At 36.0% G+C, this 19,725-nt stretch overlaps 1 protein-coding gene across 10 annotated transcripts in view; it reads right to left on the reverse strand.

Moving 5' to 3' along the window:
- NALCN (sodium leak channel, non-selective) overlaps positions 1-19,725 on the reverse strand; it is a 228,977-nt gene that overhangs the window by 203,938 nt on the left and 5,314 nt on the right. For all 10 annotated transcript variants that reach the window (XM_030276727.4, XM_030276696.4, XM_030276731.4 and 7 more), the window contains 2 exons: positions 15,633-15,779; positions 13,160-13,342 (listed from right to left, as the gene is read on the reverse strand). In XM_030276727.4, the coding sequence (XP_030132587.1) occupies positions 13,160-13,342; positions 15,633-15,740 (291 nt within the window). In that variant the 5' untranslated portion in view covers positions 15,741-15,779. The remainder of the gene's footprint in view (positions 1-13,159; positions 13,343-15,632; positions 15,780-19,725) is intronic.

Here is a 19,725-nt window from a genome sequence, read left to right on the forward strand (position 1 = left end):
AAAAGAGCACAGGTTGAAATAGAAGGAATAGAGGGAATAAGAATTTGTAATTTTTTTTTCCTCCAGACGCTATGCTCATTATAAAAAAAGCAAGCTAGAAGAGAGAGCACAGCTGAGTTAGGGAAACAAAATGATTCTGCACAAACACTGCTGGGCACAGAGGCTTAAGTGGGACACAAAATTAAATCAGAGCTCAAGGGAGCACCTTGCCTTACCTCTCTCTCTCCTTGCATATGCAGATACATATACACACACAGACGGTATATATCTCCTACCTGGTCACAGACTATGCATACATTTCTTATATTTTTGGTTCATCTTCAAACTTTTCTATTTACTTAAAAACCGTCAGTTTATAGTCTGCTTAGTAGCAGAACAATATGGACAATCCAGTCCAGCCCCCAACCTGACAAACACTTTCAATATTTTACTCACACAGTAAAGACAATGAAGAAATATGGCCTAATCAAGAAGGAAAACTTCATCTGACTGTTCTCAATTTTCCATCCCTGTTCTTTTCCATCCCTCAGAATAAAACTATTTCACTAATGTCCTCATGTGTCAAACAAAGGTTGGAAACAAAGGGCTGGAAACAAAAGAAATTGTGAATTGCTTAGTTAGGACCATGCTAATAATTAAAGAAAAACGGAAATATTTTAAATGGGGGGTTCACCTCTAAGTTGTCCTCTACAAAACTGATAGGATCACTTCAAAATAACCCAAAACATATTTACTTTAAAAATCTGTATTAAAGGGGAAAAAAGAAACAATGTACGTGTGGGAATGATATAACTTTTCATTTTCTGCATGTCTTCTTTATGATAAAGTCTCTTCATTCATAAGGAAGGAACTTATTTAAAATATACTCACATAATAGTAACTGATTTGAAACAGCCAATGGAATTATAATTTCTGTGTAAAACTTAACTCTGAATGGCTACAAAAAGTATAATATCATCGCTTTATTATCATTGAACTAAACAAGTTCAATTTGTAAGTACTCATGCATTGTACTGAACTGCCCCACCATCAGATGCTTTAAGTAACACATTCTATAGTACATAATTTATCTTTTTCTTAACAGATAATGTAATATTGAGAGTAGTCTTGTATTCTATGCTAGAAAACCATTGAAAAATCATTAGATGTTACACAAATCTCAAAATTACTCTATTTTTAATTAATAAAATGAAACATAGCTCTTGCTGATCCTTTGGGTAAGAGTGATGTCACATATACTACAGACACAACAACATAGTTTCAATTGATCATTACAAAAAAACCTATAATCACTAAAGAACCACTACTTCATCCTTTGCTGTCACTACAATAATTGATTTTGAATTGAATTTGTTGAGATTTTCAGATTGTTTTAAGAAACACCAGTAAATACACAAGGCTAAAGAACTATTCACTAAAGAACAGTTTCAAACTTGTTTTTAAGGCAGACTAGATTATTATCTAGATTATAAATACTAAATTTAGTATTTCATGTTTCATATCATACTGGGTGGCTATTAAACTACAGTGTTCACATTTCATATGCTGTTTTTAACAGAAAAAAACTCAAAGAAAACACTGTAAAGGAAAAACCAATTCTGGTTGTGAAGCAAAATTCAAGACTTTCAGACAGACAAACAAAGACCATTTTACTTGCTAATAATCCTATAACAGTGTTTTCAGTAAAAAATGGGGTGGGGGAACTGATAAGAGTTAAAAACCAGTGTTTTAAACTAAAACTGTTAAATTAAACAAAGAAATAAACAGCCCCAACAAAACAAACAAAAAGAAAATCACACAAACCTCCCCCCACAAACCCAAACCAGGGACAAGCATCAAAGTGTTACACAACTCACTTCATCAAGTACAAAAGTATTGAAGGGAATAACTGTTTCCACAAAACAGTGGAAAGGAATGCCACAACACAACATCTGTGTCGCCCACAACATTGTAGAGTATCTCAGTTTAACCCAGCGTCAAGTACTTTGGATTGACCACAATCGAGAGCCTCCAGGCACACTCTTCATAGCTAGCCCATAGAGAAGAGATGCTGATGCCCAACAAAAATACGGCTCCTAAGCCCTTGAGGAAGGGAGTTTTGCTGCTCTGTTATACGGCTGCTGTCTTGATACATCACCTCACCATTGCAGCTGGGTGCCAACATGTCCTGCAGAGATTTTATGGGTTAATGCACTGAAAGCCTGAATTTCATTTCCCTCTCCATCTGCTCGTTAGCCATCTGTATTCAGTGCCCCAGGTATTGCCTTACTAGTTGGCCTGGCTTCCCTAGATTTGTTAAGGGTTCAGCAAATCTAAAGGTGGCTGATCAGGAGGATTAATAGGATTCCCCTACATGGAACAGCACTCACTGTTTCCAGGAAGTACACAGAAAAATATCTCCACTGTGAGAACAGTCAAACATCTGATCATGTTGCCCAGAGAAATGCTAGCATTTTTTTTTTGCTAGAAATATTTAAGACTCAATTTCATATAATCCTGGCTTAACAACTCTGAGCCCTGCTTTGAGCAAGAAGTTGGTCCAGACCATCTCTTCAGGTTCCTTCCAACCCAGACTGTTCCCTTAGTTGCGGGCATCTAAGCCAATCTCCTCCAAATGCCAGTTCCTGGGGTTTAACTCCAGTTCTACATCTAGTTCTACATGCATGGACATGTGCTCATTCTTGGAGGTACTCTGCAGTCTCACAGAGGTGATATGAAATAGACACTGCTGCGCTTCATTCAGCAGTATTCTGCCCTCCCCTAGCTCCACTGTTTATGGTGGATGCAATGGGCAGACTGGGATCAAAATGTTTCAAGGTGAAAGCTTTTACTTTGTGGTATCAAATATCGCCTGGAGGCTGAACAGGGAGTTTTGTTAGGCAAACAGTCTCATCTACCATGACAAAACTCAAATTTATGATTGACACTCAAAGCTTTCATTCAACAGAAGAAAAATCCACAATGATGAGGGTTGGAATACATAAGAAGAAGGCAAATTCCAGAAAGAGAATTGTATCATTTAGTAATCGGCATTATAAAATGCTGAAGAATAATTTTTTTTACTACAGAGACCAGGAAAAGTTTATTGAAACAAAAATCCTAGTATTGCTGTGAGAAATCCATATTTATATTAATGGTGGAGAACACAATACTGTGAAATCCAATTTTACATCCACCTTATTCCCTTAAAAATCCCACACAAATTTCATCATTTTCATGAAAATACAGCTGCACAGAAATGCTCTTATTCCTTTTAACAGGGATTTGGATGGCATTAAGATTTGTTTATCTTCATGTCTTTTTTGATCCTCTCAAATTAAGAGAGGAGACAACATGGGAGTAAAATAAAATAAAACAAAACGGAGTTATTTAGCTATAGCAGACTTCCTTGAAAGTGCAAATTTCAACACTAAAAGGCACATTAGGAATGATTCTCCCTCTCTTTCTACCTGAAAACATGTTATCCAGTATGCTGCTTTCACTGCTTTTTACATGATATGTATCATTTTACTCTGACATGAAGCAATATATTTAAAATATCCCTCAATAATAGCTGTTTTTATAAAGAATAGCAAGAAAGTAATCCTTGAAAGTACTATTGGAGAGGAAAAAAATAACATTACCAAAAAAGTAAAGTTTTGTTAATCCAATTGGTCTGTATATTTCTAGCTACATTATGAAATTCAGTGAGCAGTATAGTTTTTCTTAGTAACTTTTAGTTAAATTTTCATCTCTATGGTAAGTCACTAAGTATTTTATTATATGGACACATAATTCAATCCATGCCCAGAATAATTTCTCACTTAAAACTTCCATGACCCCTTGACCAGTTAGAATAAATACCATTTTTATTTTAAAAATACTGCTTATGTACTTTCAACCAAGTAATTTAAATGCATTTGATTTTCTAATGTGTTAATGCAAAAATGGTGCAAAAAGCCCCACTGTGTAATATGAGTCATTACTTTCCTGTAATAAACACTCCAATAAAACCAGACACAAGTAACCATAGAAACAGGTGCGTATATTCCAGTACCATGGTCTCTAACCTTCCCTGGCCCACAGGCAGTAACACCCAACTAGCAGCATGCTGAGGGCAACTTCCAATTTCTTTTCCTCCTGATAATCAGTTTTAATTTCTTTAATTTCCTGTGACTGGAAACAGCATCAGAGAATTTTACAAGCAACTTAATCCCAGTATCCTGGGAACAGATGTCCTTACAATGATCGTAGGCACTTAGCAAAGCAGCAACAAACAGAGGAAAAAGGTGAGACAGAAGAATCAACTTTTGTAGATTCTCATATTCAAATAATGGATATAAATACTTTTTATATTAAATAATATTTAAAACTAAAAATCACAGCTCCAACACTAAAATATTCCAGTATTAAATTAAGTCCTAAAACAGTTTAAAATAACATATTATTTGCCAACATAGTATAGCATAGGACTTGCAGTACATATCTAGGTCTTCAACATTATACACAGTACAAAATTCCATTTTTTAATATAAATATATATATATGTATTTTAATATATATCTATTTTTGTAAAATAATTTGTCATAAGAATAAGTAATTTTCATCTTATTATGACAAGGTATAGGGTAAAACAGAAGCTCAAATCTTATGACAAATGGTCTTTTTTGTGTTTGTTCTGTGAGCTTTTTATGACCACAGGTATGTAGTTTTCTCTATTTTTTCTCCTTCACTTTGTTTAGTCAAAGCATCTCAAGATTTTCTTATCCTTGCCATTGATTCCACTGGTTATGTCCCTGCCCTCAAGGTCAAGGTTCTCTCTTTTGTTTGTGAATTGCACATCCCGAGACAGAGCTTTCAGCAGAATTATCAAAAGCACATCAGAGCATCTTATTGCTGGATGACAGGAGCCACATATTCTGTTTTACTATCCAACTTTTGAAAATAACACAATTTCTTGATCCTTAATTCATTTATAAACTATGGGTATACAGCACTTCAAAAGTAATGGAGTAAAATTAATTTTAAAATTTCAATTTTCTATTTTCAGTCTGTAATGCAACAGAAACACCCTTGACAAAGTTACCAAAAGCTGGTGAGCCAGTTGACAGTGTTTCACCATAATTCTATTATTTCCATCACTTATGAGAAAGATTAAACTAATTCTGTAATTTCTCCATTCTTGTTTGATAAAAATGGCATGTTAATTAATATTAAAACTACTGAAAAGAACTCAAAAGAGAAACTTGTGATCAAGTGCAGTAACCATCAGTTCTGTAATGGATAAGTCAAGACAAACTTATAAATTAGGATGATTATGGAAGAAATTCATTCAAGCATAACTCAGTTAACGCCACAAGTGTTAAAAGAGAATTTAGCATCACATTGTGTGCATACCCTACCTGTCCACTGACAGTAAATATATGAGTTAGAGAAATTGCTGACTGGGAGATACCTACAGGTGACGTGTTAGCCTGTGTACTTTAAGCTTTCCTTTCTATCAATGGAAAAAAAAAAAAACAAAACAACAGAAATTATCCTTTGAAAGAGCCTACTTTAGACACAAACAACTTATCGCAGACCATTGCAGTCCCTCAAGTTAGTGCTGATTAATAATATTTTTCTTCTCCTATTTAAAGTCAAAAAATCTATTTTTTGCAAGCTTCATCCTTAATTTTCTCCTCTTGAGAAGACAGACAGCAACTACAGCAACCAAAACACCTATCAGAAAAATAATGAGGAAATTATGAGGAAAATGTTTTCTCTGAACAGCACAAATGCTGCCTGGAAACACCCTACATGCTGGAAGCCACTGATTTCAGTTAACTAAGTAATTTGCTGTCTTTAGTACTAGACAGAAGCAAGCTAAACTGCTCCCATCTATTTGTGACTGTTTTGGTAGTAGAAGAAGCTTAGTTCCAGTTCCTGTCTAAATTCACCAAGAATGCAGAAAGCTAATTGTGTAACCATTCACTTCCGTGCCTTGCAGGAGTTCTGAAGTCAGTCAAGAGCATGCAGCACTACTGAAATAAGACTGACAAATCCACTCACAACTACTTCAGTAAGTACAAAAGTTTTGCTGTAAATGTAATTGATTTAACAATGGGGAAAATGTTAAGGACCATTACATATTACGTTTTGCAATATCCTTTGTTAGCTGACATGTGTCACAACTGCACAGTAAAAAAAAAAGATATTTCTATTAAATTCAGTGTAGTGCTTGTGTTGTATAAAAAAGCATTTGCATTTTCAGCATTAAGTGTCAAAGAGGTTTTCTTAACAGACAGGAGAATGAACTCCAGCCTCTTTTTTTACAATGTAACTCTCTTAATGGAGGCGTAGAATAAACCATGCCTCCTTTTCACAACATGATTTCAGTGTAGGTTTTCTCATACCATCATGACAGTGATTAGAAACTGCAAGGAGGATGCACTCTAATGAAGAAAATTTCATATACCCTAACAATGTATGTTATTGTCTAAAGTGTCTATGCAATGAAATGATATGCACCATCTTTCATTCCCTAAAGACCGAATTATCATCTGAGATAACTGTTACTTGGTTTCTTTTTGTTATAATTTTTGGCACACTTTCCTTTTTGATTATTTTATTATACATTATGCCACCAGTGCAACTGTGTCAAAAATAAGCAATTTACCTGGAATATTTCTGTCTCCTCATACACACGGTGAAAATAAATACTTCTAATAAAGGTAAAAGATACTATTAAAGTAAGGTATCCTTACCTCGGTCATACCCATGTGAGATGAGCTTCAGAAGATGCATTACTAGAAAGCATAAGGTATTTTTTTCATTCTACTGATTAAAAGAAATAAAGACCTTCTGTCACAGGTTAGGATGCCCTATTTCTTTAAGTCCGATGACCATCTAGCAGCACATCTGTTTTAGGCTTGAGAGTTATCCTTCACTTCTTCAATTCCACCCTAGCTCCTTTTTCAAGGAGGCCATAATTTTGGAAAGTTTCCTTGAATCAGAAAACAGACTTGTGTCAAGCACATACAGTCGTGCTCTTAAGTGACATATGTGAGCTTTGATTCTGAGGAACCGTAAGACTTGTCATTTAAGTTCCAGGTTGACTCATGAACTATTTTGACAGACCCAAAGAGGAGTTCCTTTATGGTGCTCTCAGAAGCCTGTCAATCAATCACTAAGTTGTGCACTAGACATAAACTGCATGTAATTTGGAAAGCACTTTAAATTTTATTGATAAAATGAAAGAGATTGATCTGCTTTCATTTGACAGACAATACTTCCTTAATGCAACTGATTCTTGCAAATCTCCTTCTGACCAAGGAGCATGAAACATGACAGGAATCAGAACCAAAGAGTCATTGAACCCTGTTTACATTCTGGGAACTAAAGAACCTGAGAACAAATATGGGATCAATTGAAGGAAGTGGAATTCTGAACTGAAAAGATCATGAAAATACCAATGTCAAATCTAATTCAGTAAGCTTTAACTATGCACTATTACATTTTTTATTACATCTACTATCCCAAGCCATCATTCATCAATATAAAATGTTTTTTTTAAAATCTTCAATATATAAGATTATTGTTTAGAATGCAAGCATAAGAACATGTCCTAAGAAACAAACTGACTTGCTCTAATTCTGTCTCTATCTCATATAAAACTCCACAAATCACTGCAAATTTTTACCGCTTGTGCATGTATTTTTTACAATGTAGACAGACATTAGCCAGACTGTCCTAGAATGTTTTTAACAATATTTTAATCAGTAAGAAATTACAGCCTGAATTTAATTTTTCAGATACAAGTTTCAAAGTAAAGACAGATGTATTAATAGCATTAGCTCACTTGTTCATGACATGTGAAAGCAACTGCATGGGCAGCCCAAAGTTTGGATAGATTTTACTAGCACAGCAACAATAACCCAGAAGGAAACACGAGTAATAAAAGACAAAATACCACTGCAAGATTTCACTTTAACTTTCCTTCTGGGATAAGAAAACTTTTGGATGGAGGTATTGGTTTCTTTTGTTTACACAGGGAAAGGGGAAGCTTTCTACAGACAAAAGGCTAGCAGTTTCAGAAACTACTTTTCCAAAACACCCTAGAACCCAAAGAAAGTGTATTTTTTGTTTGTCCTCAGAAGGTGTTAATTAGACATTTTCAAAATCTTCCTAGCTCAGCTGTACTTATATTGTAATTAATTAGGACTAAAGTGGATGGTGCCTACCTTCTCTATAAATTAGGTTTCTCACTGGACTGTAATTTTGCATTAATTGTAGTTCAAAATTTTTTTAGCATTTGAATTCCTCAAGTATTTATAAAAATACTGATTCATGGTAAAGTTCAGTAGAACCACATGGCAATGCATTCATTGATACTATGCTCACTAAAAGACTTGAAGTCATTTAAATTAGAACATTGCAGTAAAAAATTGCCTTATATAAAGATGTTTCATATAAAAACATTTTTAATTAATGCTAACAAGTTTCTAAACAGTGCCTTATTTACTTCATTTGCCACTATCTTTGGCAGTCCATGGATAAATGCTCTTGGAAAATTTATAATATTAAACTAATATTTTCCATAGAAACAATAATCCAAAGAATAAGTCAAATAATTCACTAAAAGATATTATTCACTGAACAGCATTGAAATAAAAATGGAAATTTTTGATTAAGCATTACCAGAAATATTTTTTGCATAAGGTTGGTCAAGTATTTGAATAAGCTCTTTAAAGAGCTTGTGAAATCTTCATCCTTGAAGGAGTCCGAGATTTATCTCGACAGCCCAAGCCAATGTCAACATTATCTAACTGGACCTGCTTTGGGCAGCAGGCCAGATATGATGACCTCTGGAGGTCCCTTACATCTAAGTTATTCTACAGTTCCCCAAATGGTACCAAAGAAGGCACTTCATTTCAGTGTAATTATATTTACTGATGAATGCTACAAGACACTAGGTTTTAAGCAAATCCTCAATTATAAAAATAACAATAAATGCAGGCATTTTCAACTTAAACTCTCTTTGTGTAACAGTGGTAATACCTGTTTTACTGTATTTTTATCTAATAAATGACAAGCAAAATGTCAGTGTGCAAAAGAAATTATCTGTGTTGTTATTTATACATTTGTAACATGAATTGAGGCAATGGGACCAACTCCAGACAGCTATTAATTCTGTGTACCCAGACTCATCAAACATGCTTCAAAGCCAAGCTCATCATACAACAATCAGAGACAAGTTCATCCTGTGCAGAGCAGCTAAGGACTCTAGGTCAGTCTAGTTCAGAGAACATAACCCTGCTCTCTACAGGTTCCTGAAGGGGGGGAGTGGAGAATGAGGCGCTGACTTCCCTGGTATCTTGTGATAGGATGACTGGGAATGGTTCAAAGCTGTGTCATGGAAGGTTCAGACTGGTAATTAGGAAGCATTTCATAAAAAAGGTGGTTAAATACTGTAACAGACTCCCTAGAGTGATGGTTGATGCCCAAACCCTGTGCTTAAGAGACATTTGGACAGGGCACTTAGCAAAATACTTCAAGTTTTGGTCAGCCCCAAATTGGTCAGGCAGTTGGACTAGATTGTAGCTCCCTTCCAATGGTCCCTTCAAACTATTCTAGTCTAGTCTAGTCAACCACAGAATCAGCTGAGTTGGAAGTGAACCATAAGGATCATTGAATCCAATTCCCAGTCCTGTACAGGACAGCCCCAAGAGTCACACCATGTGTCTGAGAACATTGTTCACATTCCTGTTGAACTCTGTCAGGCTGGTGCTAGTGACCACTTCTCTGGGGAGCCTGTTCCAGTGCTCAAACACCCTCTGGGTGATAATATCCAACCTAAGTCACCCCTGACACAACTTCAGGCCATTCCCCCAGGTCTGTCACTAGTTACCAGAGAGAAGAGATCAATGTCTGCCCCTCCTCTTCCCCTTATGAAGAAGTTGTAGACTGCAGTGAGGTCTCCACTCTGTCTCCTCTTCTCTGGGCTGAACACACCAAGTGCCCTCAGCCACTCCTCATCTTCCCCTCCAGGGCCTTCATTGTGTTTGCTGTACTCCTTTGGACACTCTCTGTTAGTTTAGTATCTTTCTTATAATGTAGCACTCAAAAATGACGAATAAAAATGCTGACTCATATTCAGCTTTCTGTGGACCAGGACGCCCAGGTCCCTTTCCATGGCACTGCTTTCCAGCATCTCATTCCCCAGTCTGTACTGTACATCCAGGGCTGGCCCAACCCAGGTACAGAATCCAGCACTTTCCCTTGCTGAATTTCATATGGATTTTGATTGCCCAGCTCCCGATTTAGTTGAGGCCTCTCTGCAGGTCCTCCCTGCCCTCAAGGGAGATAACAGCTCCTCCCAGTTCTGTAGTGTCTGTGAACCTGCTCAGTATCCCTTCCAGTCCTGTATCCAACTCATTAATGAAGATGTTGAAGAGCACAGAGCTGAGGAGCCCTGTGGAACCCCACTAGTCACAGGTCACCTGTCTGACATCACCCCATTCACTGTAACCATTTGTGTCTGACTCATGAGCCAGATGTCACCCATCACATGATCTGTTTGTCCAGTTGTGTGCTGGACATTTTGTCCAGATTAATCCTGTGAGAGATAGTATTGAAAGCTTTACTGAAATCCAAAAAGATTACATCCACTGGCTGCCCTTGATCAGCTAGGTGGGTTACCTTTTCATAGAAGGAAATAAGATTTGATAAGCAGGACCTCCCCCTTAAAAAGCCGTGCTGACATTGTCTTTCAGGTGTTTTTCAATACCTCTGGTCTTCTCCACAACAACAGACACTCAAGTGAGTCTGTAAGGCCTGTAGTTTCTGGGATGCCCCTTTTTGCCCTTGTTGAAAATCAAGACAACATTTGCCAGCTTCCAGTCAGCTGGGACATCTCCAGATTCCCAAGACCACTCAAAAATAATTGTGAGAGGTTTTATGATGACATCAGCAGCTCTTTGAGGATTCTTTAACATATCCCATCAAGCTCTATAGATTTGTAGGGATACAGCTGGAGCAGCAGATCATGAACATTTTCAGGGACAACTGGGAGATGATCATTCTCCATTCTCACAGTCATGGTCTCCAGCTCAGAGGCTGAGATCCCCTTGGTCCATCATCCATGTTGAACACAGAGGCAAAGAATGTGTTAAACGCCTCTGCTTTGTCCATGTCCCTGTTTGTGAGGTGATCCTTCTCATCCTGTTAAGGGTTAATGTTATTCTTACACTTCCTATTGCCATTAATATACTTGAAAAAAACTGTCCCCCATAGTTCTGGCAGGTTTAACTCCAGCTGATCTTTGGCCCATAAATTTTCTCCCTACAGTAACAAGCAGCATCTTCACATCTTCCCATGTCACCTGACCTTGCACCCACTGGTCACACATCTTTCTTTTTTCGCTTTATTTCCAAGAGAAGACTTTGTTCAGCCAAGCTGGCTTTCTGCCTCGTCTGCTTTACTTCGGACATTTGGGAATTGCCTGGTCCTGTTCCATTAGGAAATGATGTTTAAAAAGTGACCAGAACTGATGGACTTCAGCATCTGCAAAAACCATTTTCCCAGGGGACCTCACATAGTAATTTTCTGAACATCCTGAAGTCTACTCTTCTCATGTCCAGACCTGAGGTTTTGCTGTCATTTTTCCTCCTGTTAACAGAAGTTTCAAACTCTTGGCAAGACAGCTGTTGATCTCCACTTCATTCATGAGATTGATTTTGCTGACAACAGTGTAGATCAAGGAGAGCATCTTTCTGAGTCATCTCCCTTAGGACCTGTTCCACAATGTTGTCATCCAGGATTCCAGGTTATACCAGCTATATGATGCTCCCAAGTAATTTCTGGCAAGCTGAAATAAGCTGCCCTTATTGTCCATAAGGACAACAGCAATCCTTAACATTCTTTTCTCACAAACCCACAAATTTAGACAACCCAGTAAAGACAATAGGCTATGCAGCAGCATATCTTTCATGGCCCCTAGCTGTTGACTGTGAGTGAAGTTGGTATTTGCATACTCAAAAGCTCAGAAATCAAGCCTCGTACAAAAGTCACTCTGTTGGGCACCCCTCTCTCTCTGCATTAATATCTACATTTCCTTTTCTCTGCAAAGGTTGTACTGGTTGTAATAGTAACTTTTTATTCCCACACTGTTCAAACGTTCACGATGGTCACTAATTCCCCATGCATAATCCTGAACAAGAGAGCTCAGGTAGCAGCAAGAAACAGCACTTCACAAAGGATTACTCTGGCTTTACACAGCCCATGACAATTTTCTCAGAATCATCTTATTTCTGTAACTTTTTAAATATTAATATTAATGACAATTACATTTTAATACTTAATATTCACTAAGTATGATGACACAATACCTCAGTTTTTCTGAGTTTGCTATCTGTAAACTTAGAAAAAATTAAGATCTTACGTACAGATGTCTCTGGAGTCACCAGACATTTAAGGAGTTAAAAGCAAGGATAACATAACACACATTATCTATTATGTGCAGCAGTGCCATAATTGCATTGTCAGTAAGGTCTGCAAATGGATTTTATACATGAAAGCCAAATGTGTATGTTTTGTGGAAGGCTAGAAACAATCAATAAAATAATGGTACCAAATAATGATTACTAAAATATTCTGCAATTTTGCAGCCTCCAATCCACTTACACAAATTAGCCCTGCAACAACATCAGACGTATCATAACTATTTTGTTTACCAACATGGACTGTATCAAGGTAAAAAATATTCAAAGTAAGATTACTTTCTCCACTAGCTCACAGTGACTCATGTTCTTATTTAAGTAAAACAGCCATACAACAACACACCCAGCCATATGAAATGGAAATCAAAATTCTAAATCCATAAATGGACCAACAGATGTTTAATGCTATTGTGTATGTAGCTTATTTTTATTTTATTTCTTTATACTAATAAAATGAAACTATCTGTTTTCTTAATAGGAAACCTTTATTATGAATGCTTGTATTATATTTTGAGGGAATAAATATGCAGTAAAGCTACATCTTTATCCATCTATCTTTTCAGTTTATACACCATGGTGTTGCCTGTAGTTAAAAATAATCATAGCAAGAAGAGATGGCATTTTAAAAAACAAATACCAAATGTCATTAGCATACATTCAGATCACTGGGAGCATACAGAGAATACCGTTCAAATGCTTACCTTAACTATCCCACGGATATGCATTTTTGCTATCATCTCTGCAGTGTAAAGAAACATCAACAGAGTATCAAGAGCAAATGTCACATACTGGAGAGGCGGATAATGCTCGAAGGTTTTTGGAGTGTTCATACACACAGAAATAACACTGATGATGGCACAAATTCGTAGTAAAGAGTGTACCCACTGGAAAAAAGTAAAAAAAAAACAAAAACAAAACCTAAACATGAGAAATTACAAGATTGCTTTGATGTTCAAAAAAACCTCAAATATTTAACTTTCATAACTTATCCTGGCAGTCTTTTGAAAATACATGTCTGTGTCCTTTTACATCACAATCCACATATTAAAGGTCTTCAACCAAAAATAAGCACTCCTAAATTACTTATACATATATAGACATGTATATACTTTTATTAGTTAGTTAGTGAGGTTGTATAAGAAAATACAAATTAAGAGCCATGAAACTTAGAACAAGGATTCTATAATTTCTACTTTGTGGCACTTGCAATTCAATTTCTTTTCAAATGAAAACCCATCATATTTATGGGTAGACAATAGTCAGAATTAGCTGAAGCTGGGAGGATGGATTAAATAAAATATTTGTGGAAAAATTTAGCTCAACACTCAAGCAGAAAGTATTTTTAAATCAGAGTCACAGGATTAAAAACATCCTTCTGATTATGAAAATAATAAATATAAAAATGATAAATATAAAAGAGACCATGTCAGAGATAGCTACTTCTTTCAGGATTCATTTTTGTTCCAATCAAGTTTTGTTGCTATAGGACACCAGTTCATTTTTATTACTAATTAGGACTCAGTCCCACTCCTCATTGCCAGTCAGAGAGGGAGGTGTAACTGAAAAGCAGAATGCATCAATATAGAGATTTATGGTTGGATTTTTTCCTTTTAAATCAAAATATGATTGAAACACCTTGAAGTCAGGCAAGTATAATGAATCATAGTTGGTAAGGCCGTACCTTACCTATGTTAAATTGCAACAAAAAGGAAAAGATACTTCAGAAGAAAAAAAATCTTTAAACAAGAAAACCTGAAGCATATTTATCAAAATTTTTCATCTGCAGAAAAATTCTACACTCATTTACCGTAAACCTCAGATGTTTTGATATCCAAAAGATTCAAGAACAGCCATCTAATTTAATACTCACTGTTCACTCACTTAAATGCAACGATATCTGTCATGAATTGAATAGTTCTATCATTTGCATTCTCTGAGCTCAGATTAATAATTTGGAAGCAGAAGGCACCTTATGAATGATCTCCACCATCCTGTTAACATCCACTTTGTTTTGAACTTTGTTTCAACTGATACAATTAACATGAGTATTAAAGTATGGCTTATAAAAAACTTGTTCTCTGACACAGTAAAATGCCAGTACTAAAACACTAAGCAATATTCACCTAGTCCATCAGCACGAGAAGAAAAAATTATTCCATGAAAACCTCATGCATTGTGTGATGAGAAATGTAGGTAAATACCCATCATATATTTCTGCAATGACATTTTGAATTTATTACAGCAACCAATACAAACATTCTACTTAAATAACAGACAGACAACACCCATATATTAATTCATGCTAAATAGTTTTAGGTGTTAAAACTGAGCAGCAAAGCTGAGGGGAACTGGCATCCCTACTACAAATGAGATGATTTTTTTCCTTAAATGATTGCAATGCTAAGAACAGGTATTATTTCAGAATATTTTACCTCCCGCTTTCAAAAAGTAAAAAATTATACACCAAGAGAAATGTGAAAATGTCTTCTTTGCAAAACTAGAAATCATTCACGGTATTGGAATCCTGAATCCATGCTCACTCCTGAGCAAATAATTCTATCATAGTAACTATATTTACATTTAAAGACATTTTCTTAATACTGTACAGGCTATTAATAACTCCACTCCTAATGAAATTTTCCCCAGTTTCAAGTTGCCAGACACTTTTACACCTCTCTTTTTCTCAAGGCAGGTTTTAGGTTAAATGGTATGAGAAAAATGAGATCCGTACTTCAAAATAAACAATGAAAATAACAACACTTTTATATTCAAAAATGGTTTGAAGGACAGATTTGAAAATCAAAAGTGCTTATTGATGGCTACCACTTCAGCAACAAAATCCTCCTTTTAAAATCCTTTTCAAAAGCTCATTTTATGAACTTGTAATTTCAACGAACAGATTAGGAACCAGAGACCTTGAAAGGATGGCTGTTTTAAAAGAATCAATCAGATGAACTGGTTGGAAAATACTGATTCATCAATCCCATAATTTTGGAACAGCCAAAAGAAACAATTTTATTTAGTCTTTGATGTTTTTCAAAAAATTAACTGGTACACAAGCAACTATAGCTCAAAACTTGTTTCTGACTAACATCTAATTCAGAATTTTTGTTGAAGACATGTTTCAACAATTCAAGTTATTTAAAATTAGTAATTACATAAAAAGATACCTACTGGTTTGTTAATCCATAGAATATCTGCATTGTCTGACAAAGATTCATCAGGTCCAAAATCCGTAACTGGCTGGGCTTCCACCCTTGAACTCTGTTTCCTTTTTAGCATCCTGAACTTAAGTTCTCTTATCTATAATCATGAAACCTCCTTGAAAGATAAAGACAGAAAACATTAATTCACTTGAGAAATTTTACAATGCATTTTGAACTGTTTTATAAATAACCTAAAGCATTTTGTTTTCATGTGCACTTCTTTTGTACTTACTGATTAATAGGATATTGATTTTATTAAATATAAATCACTGACATGACACTTGTTAGTTTACAAAAAAATTGCACAAAGGTATGCAACACAATTACCAGAAATTTAGCAACACTGACAAAAAATTTGTTCTAATATGCAAAGAATGCTATTGCTGTGAACTTCAACACAGAATAATCATTGGACAGATTTCACCTGGAGCTATTTAATTAAATGGTGACATTTCCATTTATTACACTAGGCTAAGATAAATCCCAACATGCCAAAGGCAAACAGACAATGTTAAGCAGCCAATAGATGCTAAAGTTATTTACCGAAATCAGAAGAGCCTTTTTGCTATATACTACTATCAACATGTATTTTTCTAATACTTTTTTTGATGTTAACAATTATCTATCCAACAGCCAGCCAGCTGGCTGTCTGTGAGGCATGTGTTGGCACATGGAAGGACTGAGGAAAACGTGTTGTTTCCACAAGGTCAGGCTGCGTCGGGACATTCCTGCATGGGTGGCACTGACTGAGCTTTCTGTATGCTCAGCCATGTGAGCCACAACTAGGGGACAGCAGCAAGGTTGAGTTAGACCTTAGTATTGACTTTCCCACAGACAGTTCATGAACCCCAGTGTCTAAAGAAATTAAAACAGTTGAGGAAGATATATTCTCCTGAGAAGTAGCTGTCTGTCCATGAAATACAATTCTATTGTTCATTAATTACAACCCCTTAGAGATTTTTTTTTTTTTTCCAGCAAAGTTGGGGAGGAAGAAAGCAAGTTCTTGGGACCTTGTTCTGGACCTTTACTTTCAACCAAGTGTTTGCAGGCGACATTGCCCTCTAACAACCAAAGGTTTGTCAAAACTAGCATAAGATAGAATCACAGAATGGTTTGAGTTTGAAGAAACCTTTAAAGATAATCTAACCCAACTTCCATGTCATGGGCAGGGACATCTTTCACTAGATAAGGTTGCTGAAAGCCCTGTCCACTTTTCAATGACAGGGCTATCACAACTTCTCTGAACAGCCTGTTCATATGTCTTACCACTTTTAATTTTAAAGAATTTCTTCCTTGTGTCCAACCTAAATCTTGCCCTTTTCCAGTTTAACTCTGTTTCTCCCTTGTGCTGTCACTGCAGCCCCTGGTAACTACAGCCACAAGTATCACAATGATGTTCTCTGACATGAACGCAGGAAACATTGGTCCCGATTAGCTAGAGGCAACAGTGGGCTCAGGACCGCAGAAGTGCCCGTGTGCTTGGTCTCAGCTAGCCTTTTCAATCCCATGGGCTGCTGCTTTATGTCAAAACACTATGCTTGCATCCTTGTCTGTATCTTCTTTTTAGCTGTCATGGCAAATGTAAACCCTTAATCTTATTCCAAGTCCCTCAAAGTCTACCCCTCCTCTGTTTTCTCTTTCAGATTCAAGAGGTTGGTTCCTGTCTCTGTAAAACCAAGTCTGAACCATTGGACTTTGTACAAACCACACAGTAACAGGGCTGAGGTCTTATACTAACGTTCCCAGCTGGAGGAGCTGACATTATGTAATAAATGATTTTTAAAAACAAACAGGAAGAATCTAAGGGCACAAAATAAGGGACAACTTCTGACACCTGTATTCATTTTAAATGGTCATTCACAGCAATCTTAGCACAAGTAAAACTGGTAAGCTGTCACTGAAAACATGCGAATACTTTAAAATTAATATTATATATTAATAAACCTTCTCTAACAAATGAAGAATGAAATAATATTGAGAGGTTGCATGCTTTCTCCATGTTCATATTCAAGTTTCATGCTCCCACTTCTGTTTTGTAACTTCCTCCTTTTCAGATTCTTTTTTTCCCATTTTCCCCCATTTATTTCCCAGTGTAATGGAGTGACCTTTTTTCTCTATTTATACCAAAGCACAACCAGAAATCCTTCAAGTCTCAGAGCTGCTAGGGTGCCTTTTGAGGTCATGAAACCTTCAAATGGCTACATTTAGCATAGTGGTAAGAAGTTACTGCAATGCCTTGGGACCTGAATATCTCAAAACCTTACAGGAAAAAAAACACTAAATGTTTCTTACAAGTATGTTGTTTTGACAAAATAATAATTTTATGTTTACTATTTCTGGTAATAGTTATTACTGTGCTTTAGTAAGCTTTTAAGAAAAGATGTAGCAGTAAACAGAGAATTAATAAGTGCAATCAATAATTATGAGAAAGGTTAAGGATATGAAAAACTGGTATTTGTTTAGCCAGTTACTGATTTTTTTTTTTTTTTTTTTTTTTTTTTGTAATAAATGATGGTTTAAATAACAAGTTATGTCCATTTGGGTAAAAAAAGCAAATAATTATCAACAGTCTATTAGAAAAACTATATTGTTTTTATGCTTTTCTCAGTATTGCTTATTTATATATTTGATATGTGGAAGATCAGCCATACCCTTCTAATAAAATTCACACTTCTCCTTTTACCCAGTGCCTCTTTGTTTGTTCAAGATATTTTTAATTGGTTCAGGCACAGAAAGTAACATGAACTTTAGATGTTCATAATAAATGTCCATAATAGATTCAATTCACATACTTAAATCACAGCAATCACAGAATATTCTGAGTTGGAAGAGACCCAGAAGGATCATCAAGTCCAACTCTTAAGTGAATGGCACGTATGGATATCAAACACACAGCTTTGGCATTACTAGCACCATGCTCTGACCAACTCAGCTAATCAGTGTTGTGACTAAAAAAATTAGAATTCTTGTTTTTGAGATGCAACCTTGAATAAACAAATCTCCATGTATATAAAACCAAATGGAAGGGAAGAAATGTTACGGAATAAAATAATCAGCTTGCTTACTTCTCTACTTGAAATGACCAGAAATACTCACAAAATTTCAGAATAAAGATGACAAACCAATATTTTGTAAATGGTCTTTAGCAAGATTATTGAAACTAAAGCATAGTCGCTTTCAAGCTTTTATGCAACTGTTTTTGCTGTTCTCACTACTTTTAGTTTTTTTCTGTGTGCGGCAATTTCAGAATTCTGCCATGTATGTAAAGAATTTTAACCCTTGGACTACTAATCCCTTCTGCACTTGTTTTTTCAGGGATGAACCAGCTGAAGGATGAAGAGAAGAGGAGCTGTGCACGAACTCCTTCCAGCATGTGACACACAGCGAGCAGCGCACCAAGCTGTGCCAATGGGGAGGATGTAGCTCTCCCTAACCCTGATACAAATCCACCCCTGCAGTTCCTGCGTTGATTCCGACATACGTCATTAGGTCTTTCTTTGATCACAACCTGTTATTAATGTGAAAGGCTTAATACATTTCCAAGGATGTATTTCTAGCTGCAATGTTTTTAAGATATACTGGGTGCAGGGCAAAGACGGGTTCTTAAGATAGGAAAATATCATGGAGTTTCGGGGCTACAACCACTTCATATTTCTTTGCAGTACCTTCTTTATAGCAGCAATTAAAATTCACATTGCAGATGTCAACCTTTTCAGGGAGCAACATACTGTCTTTTAAATTACTCCTCTATTTTTAGGAGAAAAGGCAAATTAAAAGGAATAAAACTAAACATAAAATTACTCACACTCTGAGCCCCTTAGATCCATTAGGGCAGTCTTGTTCTCTTCCTTTCTATCTCTGAACTTGCAGGCATGTTCTGCAACCTTTACACTTTCTAAACCACCCCCATCCACTAAATTTGCAGTTTCTGCTAAAATGAAAGTATGCCAGGACAATGGTTGGGGTGAACATAAGACCCACTGTGCACTTCGGAAAAAAAAAAGGAAGAAGGTATAACCCAGTTTGCAATATTCCCACAAAGTGCAAGACACTCCTGATGG

The sequence above is a fragment of the Taeniopygia guttata genome, chromosome 1 (genome assembly GCF_048771995.1).
Source record: "Taeniopygia guttata chromosome 1, bTaeGut7.mat, whole genome shotgun sequence".
Lineage (NCBI taxonomy): Eukaryota > Metazoa > Chordata > Aves > Passeriformes > Estrildidae > Taeniopygia > Taeniopygia guttata.